Source organism: Rana temporaria, chromosome 8, assembly GCF_905171775.1.
Source record: "Rana temporaria chromosome 8, aRanTem1.1, whole genome shotgun sequence".
NCBI classification, from domain to species: Eukaryota; Metazoa; Chordata; class Amphibia; order Anura; family Ranidae; genus Rana; species Rana temporaria.
This window is the reverse complement of record NC_053496.1, coordinates 84441434-84457861: the sequence shown is the minus strand read 5'-3', so window position 1 is coordinate 84457861 and position 16428 is coordinate 84441434. Positions and strand designations below refer to the sequence as shown.

The window sequence follows — 16428 nt, the reverse complement described above, 5'->3', positions numbered from 1 at the left end:
CAACTGACTCACGGCGGACTTTTGCACTTTTTAACTTCTATAGTTGGGAAGATACTAGAGAGTTTAATAAAAGACCACATAGACGAGTTCTTGCTGGAAAAAAAAATATTTTAAGCAACAGACAGTATGGATTCATGAAAGACAGAAGTTGTCAAACAAACCTGATTTCTTTTTATGAGGAGGTAAGTAAAATATTGGACAGAGGGGTGGTGGTGGACGTGGTTTACTTGGAATTTGCAAAAGCGTTTGACACAGTTCCCCACACACAGTTCATGTGTAAGGTAAAGTCTACAGGCTTGCAAATATCAGTTTGTAAATAGATAGAAAACTGGCTAAAAGACAGAATTCAGAGAGTAAAGATTCTTACTCTGAATGGTCTAAGGTTATCAATGGTGTACCCCAAGGTTCAGTGCTGGGACCCTTACTTTTTAATATCTTTTATAAATGATATTGGGTCTGGGATTAAAAGTAACACTTCAGTCTTTGCAGATGACACCAAGCTCCTGCATTAGAGGAAAATCTTTGCGAACTCTGTTGCACTTGTGTGCAGGTCTAAGAATCCTTGCAATATGCCAGTGATAGGTACATACTCCATGCTGACTGCAGACACCTACCTGCACCTACCAAGTTGGGGAGAGGGTCTGGCTGTCTTCTCGTAACCTCTGACACCATGTTCCCTCACTAAAACTGCCACTGTGCTATATGGGGCCTTTCCGCATTCTCCGTAAAATCAACCCAGTGGCCTACGCATTAGATCTTCCTTCCAACATGCGTATTTCTAATGTATTCCCTGTTTTCTTATTAAAGCCTTGGGTGTGCAACCGCTTTACCACCACGGTACCACGCCCTCACCTGGTTTAGGTTGACAACAATGAGGTGTATGAGATACAATCTATCATTGACTCCCGTAGATTTCATGGACGCATACAGTACCTTGTTCATTGGTCCTCCGGACCGTGACCTCAGGATGCTGCTCTAAGAATAGTTACGTTAGCGCTTGCAGCGCTTATATGCAGTTATAAAAAAATGTGTATGGCCAAGCATGAGGGGCATGGGGTGATCAGTGGGTGGATCACACCTGTGCTTTGGCATATTATTTTTTCTCATTTTTTTCTGGCAGGGATTTCTACAGCCACATCAATCGATGTGAATGGAGGAATCGGTTCCTTTTTCTTGTTCAGGTCGTGATCAGCAAAATACTCGACATGCCTCTTAGCGCATACATTGTAGTGTCTACTTTCCAAAAAGGGGTAATTTGGGGGTGTTTTGCACTATCCTGTCATTTCAGGGTTTGCAAAACTGTGATAGGTAGTCAGAACGTGAAATTAAGAAATAACGTCCTTTGAAAGCCTGAAGGTGGTCATTGGATTTTGGGCTTCAGTACGCAGCTAGGCTGGCAAAAAGATCTCTCATGTGGTATCCCCAAACTCAAGAGCAGTAGCAGAATGTGTTTTGGGGTGTAATTCCACATATAACCATGGCATGTGTGAGAAATATCTTTGTGTAAGACAACTTTGTGTAAGAAAAACAAATATGTTTTTTTTATTCATTTTCCAAAAACTTATGTCAAGAAATAACATCTTCCATGGACTCAACATGCTTCTTAGCAAATGCCTTGGGGTGTATACTTTCCAAAAAGGGGTCATTAGGGGGGTGTTTGAACTATACTGTTATTTTATGCCCAACATTAGAAGCTTTTGTCACACATGACCCACTCTTATAACCACTTAAAGACCAAGCCCTTTCAGACACTTTGGGCCAGATCCACATACATTTCGATTGGCGCAGCGTATCAGAGATACACTACGCCGCTGTACCTTACCTGGCGTATATTCGAATCCTCAGCGAGTTCACGCCGTAAGTTACGGCGGCGTAGTGTATTTCTGGCGGCGGAATTCAAATCGGCGGGTAGGGGGCGGGTTTTATTTAAATGAAGCGCGTCCCCGCGCCGAATGAACTGCGCATGCGTCATCCAGAAATTTCCCGCCGTGCTTTGCGCGAAATGACGTTGCAACAAAGTCATTTTTTGAACTTAGACGTGAGTTACGTCCATCCCTATTCACAGACGACTTACGCAAAAAAAAAAAACAATTCAAATCTTGACACGGGAACGACGGCCATACTTAACATGGCAAGTCTATCTATACGCCGCAAAATACCAGCTTTAACTATACGCCGGAAAAAGCCGACTACAGACGACGTTAGAAAATGAGACGGCCGCACGTACGTTCGTGGATCGTCGTAAATAGCTAATTTGCATACCCGACGCGGAAAATGACGCGAACTCCACCCAGCGGGCGCCGAAGTATTGCACCTACGATCCGAAGGCGTACGAAGCCGTACGCCTGTCGGATCGAACCCAGAAGCCGTCGTATCTTGGTTTGAGGATTCAAACTAAAGATACAACGCGGGAAATTTGAAAGTACGCCGGCGTATCAGTAGATACGCCGGCGTACTTGCTCTGTGGATCTGCCCCTTTTTGTTTACATGTAAAAATCTGTAATTTTTGCTAGAAAATTACTTTTATCCCACAAGCATTATATATATATTTTTTAAGCAGAGGTCCTAGAGATTAACAGTGGTTTTTCAAAGGCACATTTTTTGAAAAAAAAAATATGCCTTTATTAATTTTGATGCACAAAAACACAATATATTGCCCAATTGTTTGGTAAATAGATACTAAAATTGTGCATGCCTTTGTAACGGCAACAAACTATTTTAATATTTTTTTTTGTAGTCTCAATTTGATTCTGCGTTATATTTATATATGCATCTTGAGTTGTTATGATGGTCTCATTATGTCTGTAAAATTTAAATTATGTTAGCACAGCTGCATAGCATGTACATTACTTATATTATTTGTCTTCTTTGCTCAGTTAAAGATGCTGGTGTACAGTCTTCTAGTCCTATCTGTGGCACTTGATGGAACGTTTGCTAACAAATGTGGTGAGTATATTTCTTGTGTAAAAAGAGCTATGATCTAAAACAGGAGTGTTCAGCTATTTTTGTTTTGTGACCCAAAAATCTGTCTGTTATTGTGCTGTGGGTATCAATGTTAGCATATTATGAGACTACCAATGCGCTTTTGAATAGAACGTTCTAATAAAATGGCAATCTAAGGACTCTAAAATCAATTTATGTGATCTCATCCCTAAATTCTACCAAAATGTTTTAATAAGAGGCTGTACACATCTGTGTTCAAAGCTACCAACCTAGACACATTGGCCCGGATTCACGTAGCACTTACGCCGACGTATCTCGAGATACGCCGCGTAAGTGTAAATGTGCGCCGTCGTATCTATGAGCCGTGCCCATAGAACTAGATACGCCTGAAAATAGGCTTCCTCCGACCGACGTAACTTTCCTACGCCGGCGTATCTTGGGCGCATATTTACGCTGGCCGCAAGGGGCACTCCCATTGATTTACGCGTTGAATATGCAAATGGCTGAGATACGCCGATTTACGAACGTACTTGCGCCCGTCGCAGTAATATACACCGTTTACGTAAGGCGTACGTCCGGCGTAAAGTTATTCCACATATAGGGAGGCGCAACCCATGCAAAGGTATGGACCACTGAACATCCGTAGTACGTCGTTTACGTAGTACTACGTGAATAGGGCTGGGCGTAGGTTACGTTCAGTGATTCAGCGTACCTTAGGCGTTCTTTCCAACGTGATTCTGAGCATGCACACTGGGAAGCGCCCACGGGACGGCGCATGCGCCGTTCGTTCGGCCCATTATTTGCATGGGGTCACGGTTCATTTAAATGTATCACGCCCACTTCCACCTACTTTGAATTTGAACTATTAACAAAGTTCTCCAACAGAGGGGTAGAGGGACAGGGAAAGACTCAGACACTTCCACTTTGCGGAATACGGGTACCACTTAGATCCAGAGGATTAACTCGGCTCCACACTGGATTTCAGCAACCACCAGATAGGCCTACTCTCACCAACCTAGCAGCTGATGCGAAGTTAGACAAAGTCTCTGCCACAGACTTGATAAGTGTCGTCAGGCCGTCCCACGATCTTCTGCCACAAGATCATGTAACCGACTGCACACTCGATATAGTTCTCACAAAAGTTACACGACTCACGGTGCCAAGAATCTTTCAGCCGGACCGGCAGCACAGTGAGGTAAATCCGCCAAGGTACGTCCATCAATTGAATCCCACTGGTTTAGCTTCCTTCCACAGATAAGGTAGCGGAGGACCATCCCTTGATCAGTAGGCCCCAGAAATGCCTGGGGCTACTCTCAGTTGCTAGGCCTCAAGCCAGCCGGCCCCGAGGCTACAAAACAGCTCAACATCCCTGAGCCCAGGAGGGCCCTCAGGTCCTCACCCCAGATGATGTTCCCTAGAACGAAACGCATCGGGAAGGACTACTGATGCCACTGTTTGTGATTTTATGAGCGCTCTTTACATCACTGCAAATGTGAGTGTATTTCTTTCTTTTAATAAATAATATTGAATAATTCGCAGAATTACGCTATGTGCGCCCCTTTTTCTTCTTTTTCCTCCTTCCTTCAATATGTACTGAATGGATACTTTGACATGATACTTTAAATTTGGAGCCTCTTCATTGAACCTCCTGCATCCTTTGAGCTGAGTTTTATGCTAGGCTCCAGGACCCATGATACATCAAGATATCTAAGATATTCCTATTGTGGCTGCGTGACCTCTAACAAGCTAGATTGACCTAGTGGGTATATGCTCATCTGGGTTCAATCTCTCCGGTAACTATGTCCTTAGTCAGCTTGTCTTCAGCAAACTGTTTGAGGGCTTTCTTGTGCATCATCTTTAGAAGAGGCTTCCTTCTGGGACAACAGCCATGCAGACCAATTTGATGCAGTGTGGTCTGAGCACTGACAGGCTGACCATTTCAACCTCTGCAGCAATGCTGGCAGCACTCATACGTCTCCCAAAGACAACCTCTGGATATGACGCTGAGCATGTGGTCTCAACTTCTTTGGTCGACCATGGCAAGGCCTGTTCTGAGTGGAACCTGTCCTGTAAAACCGCTGTATGGTCTTGGCCACCGTGCTGCAGCTCAGTTTTAGGGTCTTGGCAATCTTCTTATAGCCTAGGCCATCTTTATGTAGAGCAACAATTCTTTTTTTCAGATCCTCAGAGAGTTCTTTGCCATGAGGTGCCATGTTGAACTTCCAGTGACCAGTATGAGAGAGAACGAGATAACACCAAATTTAACACACCTGCTCCCCATTTACACCTGAGACCTTGCAACACCAGGAGTCACATGACACCAGGGGGTGAAGCTATGGTGAACTCCATGCCCAAGAGGGTTAAGGTAGTGCTGGAAAATAATGGTGTCCACACAAAATATTGACACTTTGGGAAAAATTTGGACATTTTCACTTAGGGGTTTACTCACGTTTGTTGCCAGTGGTTTAGACATTAATTTCTGTGTGTTGAGTTATTTTGAGGGGACAGTAAATTTACACTGTTATACAAGCTGTACATCCACTATTTTACATTGTAGCAAAGTGTAATTTCTTGAGTGTTGTCACATGAAACTATATAATAAAATAGTTACAAATTTGTTTCGCTGATTTGTCCATGTTTTTTTTTTTAGAAAATCCTTTATCTGTGAAGAAGCAGACTATCCTTAACCTGTTGGCATGCTGGGATGATGACACTGCGAATGGCATCACATCAAATTGTGGATACCTGACTCGAGGTGGCAACTATGGATACAGGAGCTGTAAGGCAATCAAGAATTTACATAGCTGTGCTAATGGTGAGATACACATTTATATATCAAGTTACACTACATACACATACACAATCAATGTTTTTTCAAACACTATGAACAATGGGTCATCAATGATCAATCATAACAAGTGGTGTTTATAATCATAATGAAAATATTATATACCTGTACGTTTCAAAAATCCAATAAAACTTTTGCAAAAGAAAAGAAAAAATAATTATATATATTGTAAAATAATTGATCTTCACTTTAAATATAACAATCAGACTTGTAATAAAATTAATGAAAGGCCAGCTAAAACAAATTACATTCTTGCAACCAATTTTACATTTTGTGAGTTTGCATCAGAAAAATCTACATGTTTATTTCAGACATCTGGAAATTCCCATGTTAAATTAGATGTCTGCATTTCTTTCTACCCTTTTAGCTATAGTAGTTTAGTTGGTGTGCATTGCTTCTGTAGCATTTACAGCAACATTAACAGAACAGGGTAAAATAAAGGATATTTGTAAGAGATGGGTTTTAATGGACTGGCTGAATATTTTAAAGGCGGTAACTTTTCTAATGGGACAGGAAAGAGAAATCCAGACAGTGTGGGATTGTCTAGGAAAAAGAGATGGAGAGAATATTTTTAAATATTTATAGGTGTGCCAAAATGTAGGTCAATTGGAGAACAATGGAGAAAACACTTGGCAGAAATGGGTGGCAAATGAGGAATGGTTGAAATTATAATACAGCCTTGCAGCTGCATTCATAATGATGAGGATATATATAAAAAATAAAAAAAAAACAGTAGGTTGCATCAGTTGGATTGAACACTTGTAAGGAAAAAGGCAGAGAACCCATATAATTTAGGTGTCGGTAGAATGCATTCTATTTACTATTCTGATCAAAAATTGCAGTGCATTCATAACATACCTTCTACTCTGATTTTATAGTCTTTGGACTGTGCATGAATTTATGTTTTAACACTGCTGTCCAGATGGAATTTACACGCTGACCACTGAAGATGGAGTGGTCTACCAGACCTTCTGTGATATGACAACCAATGGTGGAGGTTGGACACTGGTAGCAAGTGTACACGAGAACAACATGAATGGGAAATGCACACAAGGAGATCTCTGGTCCAGCCAGCAGGGAAACGACCCCAATAATCCAGCAGGAGAAGGAAACTGGGCAAATTATGCCACATTTGGGCTACCAGATGGTGCAACCAGTAAGGATTACAAGGTATTTCAGTGCATCGTATGGAGATCATAAAACGTTTACATTTTATTTAGCTTATACTACATAAGATAAGTGGGGGGGGGGACATTTTTTGAAATTCTTGCTTTCGTGTGGTTGGAGGCCTATGCATATGGTTACTGTGATTAAAGATAACATCTTGTGCTTAGTAATGCAAAGAAAGTTAAAACTGCTGTACTCAAATACACCTGAATAACAGGTTTACAGTGACAATAAAAAAATCAGAAAGTGCACTGTCTCTTTAAATAATAATCCTAATGGAAAGGCAAATCTGTGCAATAAAGTGCTGAATGAAAGAAAATCACATCAATAGCATAAAAACTATTCACTCCTATAAGAAATATTCCACCAATAGATGAGTATAAATCCTAGGTGCAAAATAAATGACTAAAATTAATGAATAATCATCAAAAATAAAACTCATTAGTATGTGAATTAATATATTTGTGACAAAGTTCATTATAACATATGTTCAGAAGTAAAGTCCATATAAAAGTGTTGAAGAAGGTGCTCTTGTGCTCTCTGTAAACAACAAAATTCCAAACGTGCTGCAGCCTCTTACCGGACTGAAATGATGTCAAGTTATAAAGATTAATGCTTGTGTCCAGGGACGACGCTCATAAGCCACAGCTAACTGTTTACATCAGGCATGTCCAAAGTCCTGCCCGCGGGCCAAATGCGGCCCCCCTGTTGATTTAATATGCCCCCCCTGGGGATTTGGATATATACATATATATATTGTTTGTGGCCCCCAGGGCCACAAAAGATATATACCGTATTTATCAACGCTGCCTTGGAGGGGAAAGGGAGGGGCAGGACGAGCGCCATCAGATTACATGAAGAGAATCTCTTGTTTACTCAGCAGCGTCTGAATTGGAAGTCCCGTCTCCTGGGATGCCATTGGACGACTGTTCTGTCTATCATAGGAGGCGGGACTTTGTAATAAAGAGGCCACAGAGTAAATAAGAGATTCTCCTCTTTGTAATCTGTCAGCACTAGTCCCGCCCCCCTCCCTCTGCCCTCCGAGGCTGCAGGTGGGCATTGATCAGGCTGCACTGATGGCAATGGTAAGGCTGCATTCATGGCACATGTGAGGCTGCATTCATGGCACATGTGAGGTTGCATTGGTTGCAATGGTAAGGCTGCATTGATTGCAATGGTAAGGCTGCATTCATGGCACATGTAAGGCTGCATTCATGACACATGTAAGGCTGCATTCATGGCACATGTGAGGCTGCATTTATGGCACATGTGAGGCTTCATTGGTTGCAATGGTAAGGCTGCATTGGTTGCAATGGTAAGGCTGTATTCATGGCAATTGTAAGGCTGCATTCATGGCAATAGTGAGGCTGCATTCATGGCAATGGTAAGCCTGTGCGTGGTATACGTCGATAAATAGGGTATATCCAAATAACACGCCCAAGCTCATCCTTAGTCCTAAGCAGCGCTCTGGGATTCGTTGGGGCCACAAAAGAAATACATACAGTATATCCAAATAACACGGCCGAGCTCATCTCTTCATCACACACAGTCATAAAAAAAGAGGACCTCATAGCGCCACTCGACTACAAACAACTATTTATTGAAGTGGTCATGCACTTACATGAACCGAAGAGATAAAAAGCGTGTAACAAGACAGCTTGCAACAGAACCTCAGCCGCGGTATAATTCGAGCAGCTTCGGCGTGATGACGTCACGGACACAACTCTTTGTAAGAAGACACCTCTGTGATGTCTTCAAGCCCAAGGTCCTCTTTTGTTTTTTACAGATTGCACAAGAGCACTTTCTTCAGCACTATATGGACTTTATTTCTGCAAATATGTTATAATGAACGTTGTCACAAATATATTTATTCATACACTAATGAATTTCATTTTTTTTCTTATGATATTCATGAATTTTAGTTTAAATCATTTATTTTGCACCTAGGATTTATACTCACCTATTAGTGGAATATTTCTTATAGGAGTGAATTGTTTTTAATGCTGCTGATATAATTATTTTTTATTCAGCACTTTATTGCACAGAGTTGTTTTTCCATTAGGATAATTATTTAAGGAGACAGCGCAATTATGATTTATGACTCATTATTGTGTTTACACCAGATTCTTCCATGATCTAAAGTCATTCTAAACATACCCATTCACCCCGAGGCTCCCAACCATAAATTAAAAAGTTTGTGGACAAGGGGTATAACGAACGGCATCTGGACAGTATAGTTGAGGAGGTTTTGAGACTTCCAAGAGAGCGTCTTGAGAGACACAACTAGTCAGGAGGGGGGTTTCATCACAGGATTCCACTCACAATATGGGGAAGTGGAGTAAATTTTCTCTACTCATTGGCACATATTACGTATGGATAAGGTGCTAAAACCAGTACTCCCACCAAATCCCAAATGTATTTATAGGAAGGCAAACTTTGGAGACAAAACAGTTAGATCCACCAACTAGACCACCCTTTTTTTGGGATAGGGATGGATTCTTTGCATGTAGAAAAGGCAGACCAATAAGAGGCCTAGGGAGTTTTACATCTACTTCAAATAATAAAGAATTCTCTATTAAGGAATTCATTACATGTAAAACTACACACGCTGTATATGCTTTGAAATACCCTTGTGGGTTCATGTTCATAGGCTGTACGAAGAGGTATTTAAAAGTTAGGATAGCAGAACATGTACAGAATATAAAATTGGGTTCAAAGATCATAATTTTACTCTGCATTTCAAGTTGTTCCACAACCAGGACCCATCGGGGTTTAAATTATGGGGTGTTGATTACCTAAAACCAGTATGGAGAGTTTTTTTTTTAATATTGTCAGAGAATTGTCAAAATGGGAAACACAATGGATATTTTTGGTTGACACTCTCCTACCAAAAGGGTTAAATGTTGATTTGGATATCAACTGTTTCATCAGCGATTATTAAATTCATATAACCATTGTATCAGTTTTTTATTACATTTTATTAAATTGTATTTGAATTTTAAATTGATTTAAATGACTTAATTCGATATATTAACTACCCTAGTAGGGTCTATTATTAATAATGTCCAGATCAATTGGAGCCTTTTAATACTAAGATGTATATATTTCTTTATCATTCATTTCTGTATATGTATTTTTTATATATCCTTTTCAGTTAATGTCGTGAATATTCATGTATGCTGTAGGTTTATTGGGTGTGAATGATATTCAGTTTTAGTAACTGTTTTCTAAATCAACACAAACTAGTGATTGTATTAGGTCTGGGGTATGAAGATGAAGATGTAAAGCTATACCCCTATTAATGAATTAATACTGATGATGCGCTCGTATCAACTCATGTGCAATGTGAATCGTACATATATATTCAAGCAATAAAGCCTGGTGAAAAAACTCTTAATATAAATGTGAGTAGATCATGAAAAAGTCCTGGTAATGAATCAGTCAGTCTGCAATGCTCCTTCCTTAATTGCCAAACTCTCACTTCAGTGTGGTTACAACAACCTCCAGCAGCGATCAGATGTTTCCAGTTGTATTCAGTCACATGCAAAAGAGGAGGAAAGAAGACATAGCGCAATATTGTAACATATGGATGTGGATAAAAGTGCACTCACGTATCCTTGCTTATGCTATAGACAGGGTATGTTGCCGCTCAGTTAAGTGGACTCCTCACTTGGGATAGACATCCGATGGTTCGTCACTGTAGGCTCCTCCCCCACGCATATCGTCACTCGTCACGTGACTTAATCATGGCTTAATCATGACTTTTTTTCACTATACCCCTATTAAGTTATTAGATTGTGCAGTGTGGCCAGGTGATTCGATCTCTCGAGCGGGTAAGGTTATCTCTGTGTGTTGATATTACGCTTGCATTCACCTATCAGCTAAAGCGAGCAACACACAATGGGTTAATAAGTCGGACTAATAAAAGACTGATGTTATGCCATGAGATCACACCCTCAGTTGAAGTCGGATATGATGAAACGCGTCAGTTCTTGCCCTCCACGACAACCGGAAGTGACAAGTGAGCTTCACAGTCAGCTGGCTACGATCAGGAAGGAAACAATATCGCTGTGCAATCGACACAGATGTCTCTATGTGCAGCAGACTGGTGACTACACTCGCTTTTAATTCATATGCTTCATTGATGCATACCGTTTGTTTGTATTTTATAGGGGGGGGTGGGCATTTTGGGTTTATAAATACATTTATAAAACAGGATGTCCGAATCTTTTGTATTTTATGAATACCACTGTTCAGAGCAAATTATATGTCCCAAATCCGCCTCCAATGCTGATGACCGTGTTTCAAAGTACAGTAGGTGCACGCGATATTGTGTCAATCTCGCTCCCTTTCTCGGCGAGATTGAGCACCTACGAGCCCCATCGCGGGAGCCAGCGATGAGCTGGCTTGCCGCGATGGAGACAGAGCCGTCATAGAAGCGACGGGAGATCCGACTTGGATTCCCGCCAATTCTACACGTGTGCGGCGTTTGCTATGAATCCTGAGGGGGAAGTCCCCGCCGGATTTTAAATAAAAATTCAGCATGGGTTCCCCCCTCAGGAGCATACCGGGCCCTTAGGTCTGTTATGGGTTGTATGGAGAGCCCCCCTATGCCGAAAAAACGGCGTAGGGGGTCCCCCTACAATCCATACCAGACCCGTATCCAAAGCACGCTACCCGGCCGGTCAGGAAAGGAGTGGGGACGAGCGAGCGCCCCCCCCCTCCTGAGCCGTACCGGGCTGCATGCCCTCAACATGGGGGGGTTGGGTGCTCTGGGGCAGGGGGGCGCACTGCGGGGCCCCCCCCACCCCAGAGCACCCTGTCCCCATGTTGATGAGGACAGAGCCCCTTCCCGACAACCCTGGCCGTTGGTTGTCGGGGTATGCGGGCGGGAGGCTTATCGGAATCTGGGAGCCCCCTTTAATAAGGGGGCCCCCAGATACCGGCCCCCCACCCTAAGTGAATGGATATGGGGTACATCGTACCCCTACCCATTCACCTGGAGGAAAAGTGGTAAAAACACAAATAAAAAACACAGGGTATTAAAATATTTTATTAGTCTGCTCCGGAGGCTCCCCCTGTCTTCTTTAGCTCTTTTACCAGGGGGAGCTTCTTCTTCCGATTTCCGGGGGTCTTCTCCTGCTCTCCGGGGTCTTCACCGCTCTTCTGTGACGTCTTCTCCGCTCCGGGGGGTCTTCTTCTATGTTCGCCGCTCTCCGCTCTTGACTCGGCGCACCCCGGTTCTTCCTCCCGCTGTCCGGTGCCTTCTCCTTCTTCCGCTGTTCTGTGACGTCTTCTCCTCTTCTTCCGCTGTTCTGTGACGTCTTCTACTTCTCCCTTCAGGCCGCTGTGCTGTGACGTCTTCTCTTCTTCTCTTCTCCCGATGTTGACATGCCGGGCTCTTCTTGCTGCAATGACGGGTGCGCGGCTTGCGTCGGACTTATATAGGCCTCACAGTCCCATCATGCTCCGGTAGGTACCACGTGGGTAGGTATCACATGGGTAGGTACCAGAGCATGATGGGACTGTGAGGCCTATATAAATCCGATGCAAGCCACGCACCCGTCATTGCAGCGAGAAGAGGCGACGTGTCAGCATCGGGAGAAGAGAAGAAGAGAAGACGTCACAGCACAGCGGCCTGAAGGGAGAAGTAGAAGACGTCACAGAACAGCGGAAGAAGAGGAGAAGACGTCACAGAACAGCGGAAGAAGGAGAAGGCACCGGACAGCGGGAGGAAGAACCGGGGTGCGCCGAGTCAAGAGCGGAGAGCGGCGAACATAGAAGAAGACCCCCCGGAGCGGAGAAGACGTCACAGAAGAGCGGTGAAGACCCCGGAGAGCAGGAGAAGACCCCCGGAAATTGGAAGAAGAAGCTCCCCCTGGTAAAAGAGCTAAAGAAGACAGGGGGAGCCTCCGGAGCAGACTAATAAAATATTTTAATACCCAGTGTTTTTTATTTGTGTTTTTACCACTTTTCCTCCAGGTGAATGGGTAGGGGTACGATGTACCCCATATCCATTCACTTAGGGTGGGGGGCCGGTATCTGGGGGCCCCCTTATTAAAGGGGGCTCCCAGATTCCGATAAGCCTCCCGCCCGCATACCCCGACAACCAACGGCCAGGGTTGTCGGGAAGGGGCCCTGTCCTCATCAACATGGGGACAGGGTGCTCTGGGGTGGGGGGGCCCCGCAGTGCGCCCCCCTGCCCCAGAGCACCCAACCCCCCCATGTTGAGGGCATGCAGCCCGGTACGGCTCAGGAGGGGGGGGGCGCTCGCTCGTCCCCACTCCTTTCCTGACCGGCCGGGTAGCGTGCTTTGGATACGGGTCTGGTATGGATTGTAGGGGGACCCCCTACGCCGTTTTTTCGGCGTAGGGGGGCTCTCCTTACAACCCATAACAGACCTAAGGGCCCGGTATGCTCCTGAGGGGGGAACCCATGCCGAATTTTTATTTAAAATCCGGCGGGGACTTCCCCCTCAGGATTCATAACAAACGCCGCACACGTGTAGAATTGGCGGGAATCCAAGTCGGATCTCCCGTCGCTTCTATGACGCGCACGTTGGAATGTGCTGTCACTATTCCAGTGAGTGCGAGATGTCGGCGAGATCTCGGCACCATGTCGCCGAGAATCAGCGCGATGCTGTCGTGCTAAAAACACAATATCACAAACACTTACTGTAATATGAGGAATTCTCTTAAGGCTTGAGATTTTCGAGTCTCTGGTGTTTGTAACCTCTTGGGGGAGTTTGCCTCACGTGGTGAATATTTAGGCCCGGATTCACAAAGCACTTACGCCGACGTATCTCGAGATACGCCACACGTAAGTGTAAATGTGCGCCGTCGTATCTGTGCGCCGTGCCCATAAAACTAGATACGCCTTAAAATAGGCTTCATCCGACCGACATTACTTTCCTACGCCGTCGTATCGTGGGCGCATATTTACCCTGGGCGCATTTTCTGCTCCCATTGATTTTCTATGCACAAATGCAAATGAGGGAGATACGCCGATTCACGAACCTACTTGCGCCCGGCGCATAATATACGCGGTTTCCGTAAGTCGTACGTCTGGTGTAAAGTTATTCCCCATATAGGAGGCACAACTCATGCAAAGGTATGGACCGGGAACACAAGCCGTTGTATCTTTTGTCGTTTACGTTGTACGTGAATATGACTAGGCGTAGGTTACGTTCACGTCGTAGGCAGTGATTCGACGTATCTTAGGCAGTTGTTTCGATGTGATTCTGAGCATGCGCACTGGGATGCGGCCACGGGACGGCGCATGCGCCGTTCATTTTAAGCACTTCTATGACGCTTGGCCCATCTTTTGCATGGGGTCACGCCTCATTAGCATGCCTCACGCCCACTTCCACCTACGCTGGCTTGCGCCGAGGAAACCCAGCGTATCTTTAAGAGGGAGTGGGAGCGAGTGCTTGGTGAATCCAGTGCTTGCCTCTGTGCGCTGCGCCGGAGTAACGTAAAAGAGATACGCTACCCAGGCATAAATATGCGCCGAGCTATGTGAATCCGGGCCTTAGTGTCTGGAGTATGGTGCACGCGCTGACAACTATCTAAGATCACCCACTATACTTGCGCTGTTTCTCACTGTCATCGCACAAGAAACTACATGTTTATGGTATTGAAGTTGGTCATAAGTTACAATAGACTGACCGTAGCGCTGTTTTAACAGGGGACTGATGCAGCAATTGGACAGAACTTTCTTTTGTTTTCTTTATTTTTTAATATAAAACAAAATTTTCACTTTTTTCAATACTTTACTCTGGCTCCTATAGATAAGATAGCTTTGAAAAAACAAAACAATTCCTACAGGGCCTTCTCTTAATTGATATTTAATAAAATCTGAACAAAGAAATTAATCTATTTTTAATTAATCTGTGTTTTAGAATCCAGGATATTATGATATTATTGCCAAGGATCTGGGTCTATGGCATGTTCCCAATGACACACCCTTGTCTCATTGGAGGAGCTCATCTCTTTTAAGATATCATACAGACAACGGTTTCCTTTCTAAAGAGGGTGATAACCTCTTCCAGCTTTACAAGGTACGTAGTTTGTGGAATATAAGAGGCTGTCATTGCTTTTTTATGTGTTGTAGCTGTCACTTGTTTTCAAAGTTCTGCTAAACCCTTCCAATTAAGTCAATCACACTTCCAAACACTTTAAATGTGAACTAAAGCCCTGTACACACGATTGGATATCTGATGGAATCTAATCCAATGGATTTTTTCATCGGATATCTGATTGAAGCTGACTTTCATCAGTCTTGCCTACACACCATCGGTTAAAAATCTGATTGTGTCCAACGCGGTGACGTAAAACACTATGACATGCTGAGAAAAATTAAGTTAAATGCTTCCGAGCATGCGTCGACTTGATTCTGAGCATGCATGGATTTTTGACCAATGGATTTCCCCACAGACGATCGTTTTTTTCACCATAAGAAAAATTTAAAACAGGTTCGATTTTTTTTTCACCGATGGATAAAACACCGATGGGGCCCACACACGATCGGTTCGTCCGATGAAAATGGTTCGTTTTCATCAGACGAACCGATCGTGTGTACAGGGCTTAAGAGTAGAATGAAAAAAAAAGAGTAAGGAACAAAAAGCTCCAAACCGCTTACTACCTATAGTGAGAATCTAATCTCATACCTTCCAACTTTTCAAGATGGGAATGAGGGACACCTATCAGCAAAAATTTGCAGGCATAGGACACACCCCTTGCGACGCCCCCTTAAAAGAGAATTGTACAAAAAAACAAGATTGGTTAAACCCACAAGTGATTTTTTTACCACTACTTTTCCTTTATATTGGCTTTTGCTTTTTATTGGCTTCTGTACCCCCCCCCCCCACAGTGCTTGGGTGTCAATTTGCCGCTCCTCTCAAAGTGCCGTCCTGGTCCAATGGACCCAGCGGGAACCATGGTAGAGAAAAAAACACAAGAAACTGCGCTGCAACACAATGATTTCAAGGCAGCAGCTATCGTGCGAGATACACAATAAACATAAATAAACAAAAAGCCGCGCCATGGTAGGGCTGGCCCTGTGTCCTGGCATGTTAGTGCCTCAAAAAAATTGATAGATGATCAGAAAGTCAGAGCTGCGTAAATACCGATCCCAGCTTTATCTATTGTCTATGCTTGTCTGCTGCATGCCCTGACTTTGGCTTGTTTCCTGGTTTTCCTGGTGGTCTCCGCATTATCAGCTGGGTGCACCTGGGGACCAAGACTTGATTCCAGCTTGCTGCAAGGCCATCTCCACCATCAGGAGCCTGGAGAAGCAGGCTGGGGCTTAGACGCTGCACCCTAGGGAACCCCCGAGTTGGCAAACTACAAGGGCTCACTATCACAGACTCCTGACATTTTGCTCAGGCCATGAGCTCCCTGAAGACACCACAGCCTGTAATAGTCATGCACAGCCATGTTGTCCACGTTTAACCATTACCTTTTGTTTTG

General features: G+C 43.8%; 1 protein-coding gene across 2 annotated transcripts in view; it reads left to right on the top strand.

The window, feature by feature from the left end:
* The window catches only part of LOC120947117 (intelectin-1-like), a 29556-nt gene that overhangs the window by 8660 nt on the left and 4468 nt on the right, over window positions 1–16428 (top strand). For both annotated transcript variants that reach the window (XM_040362118.1, XM_040362119.1), the window contains exons 2-5: window positions 2877–2946; window positions 5594–5758; window positions 6714–6961; window positions 14859–15017. In XM_040362118.1, coding sequence (XP_040218052.1) covers window positions 2877–2946; window positions 5594–5758; window positions 6714–6961; window positions 14859–15017 — 642 coding nt within the window. The remainder of the gene's footprint in view (window positions 1–2876; window positions 2947–5593; window positions 5759–6713; window positions 6962–14858; window positions 15018–16428) is intronic.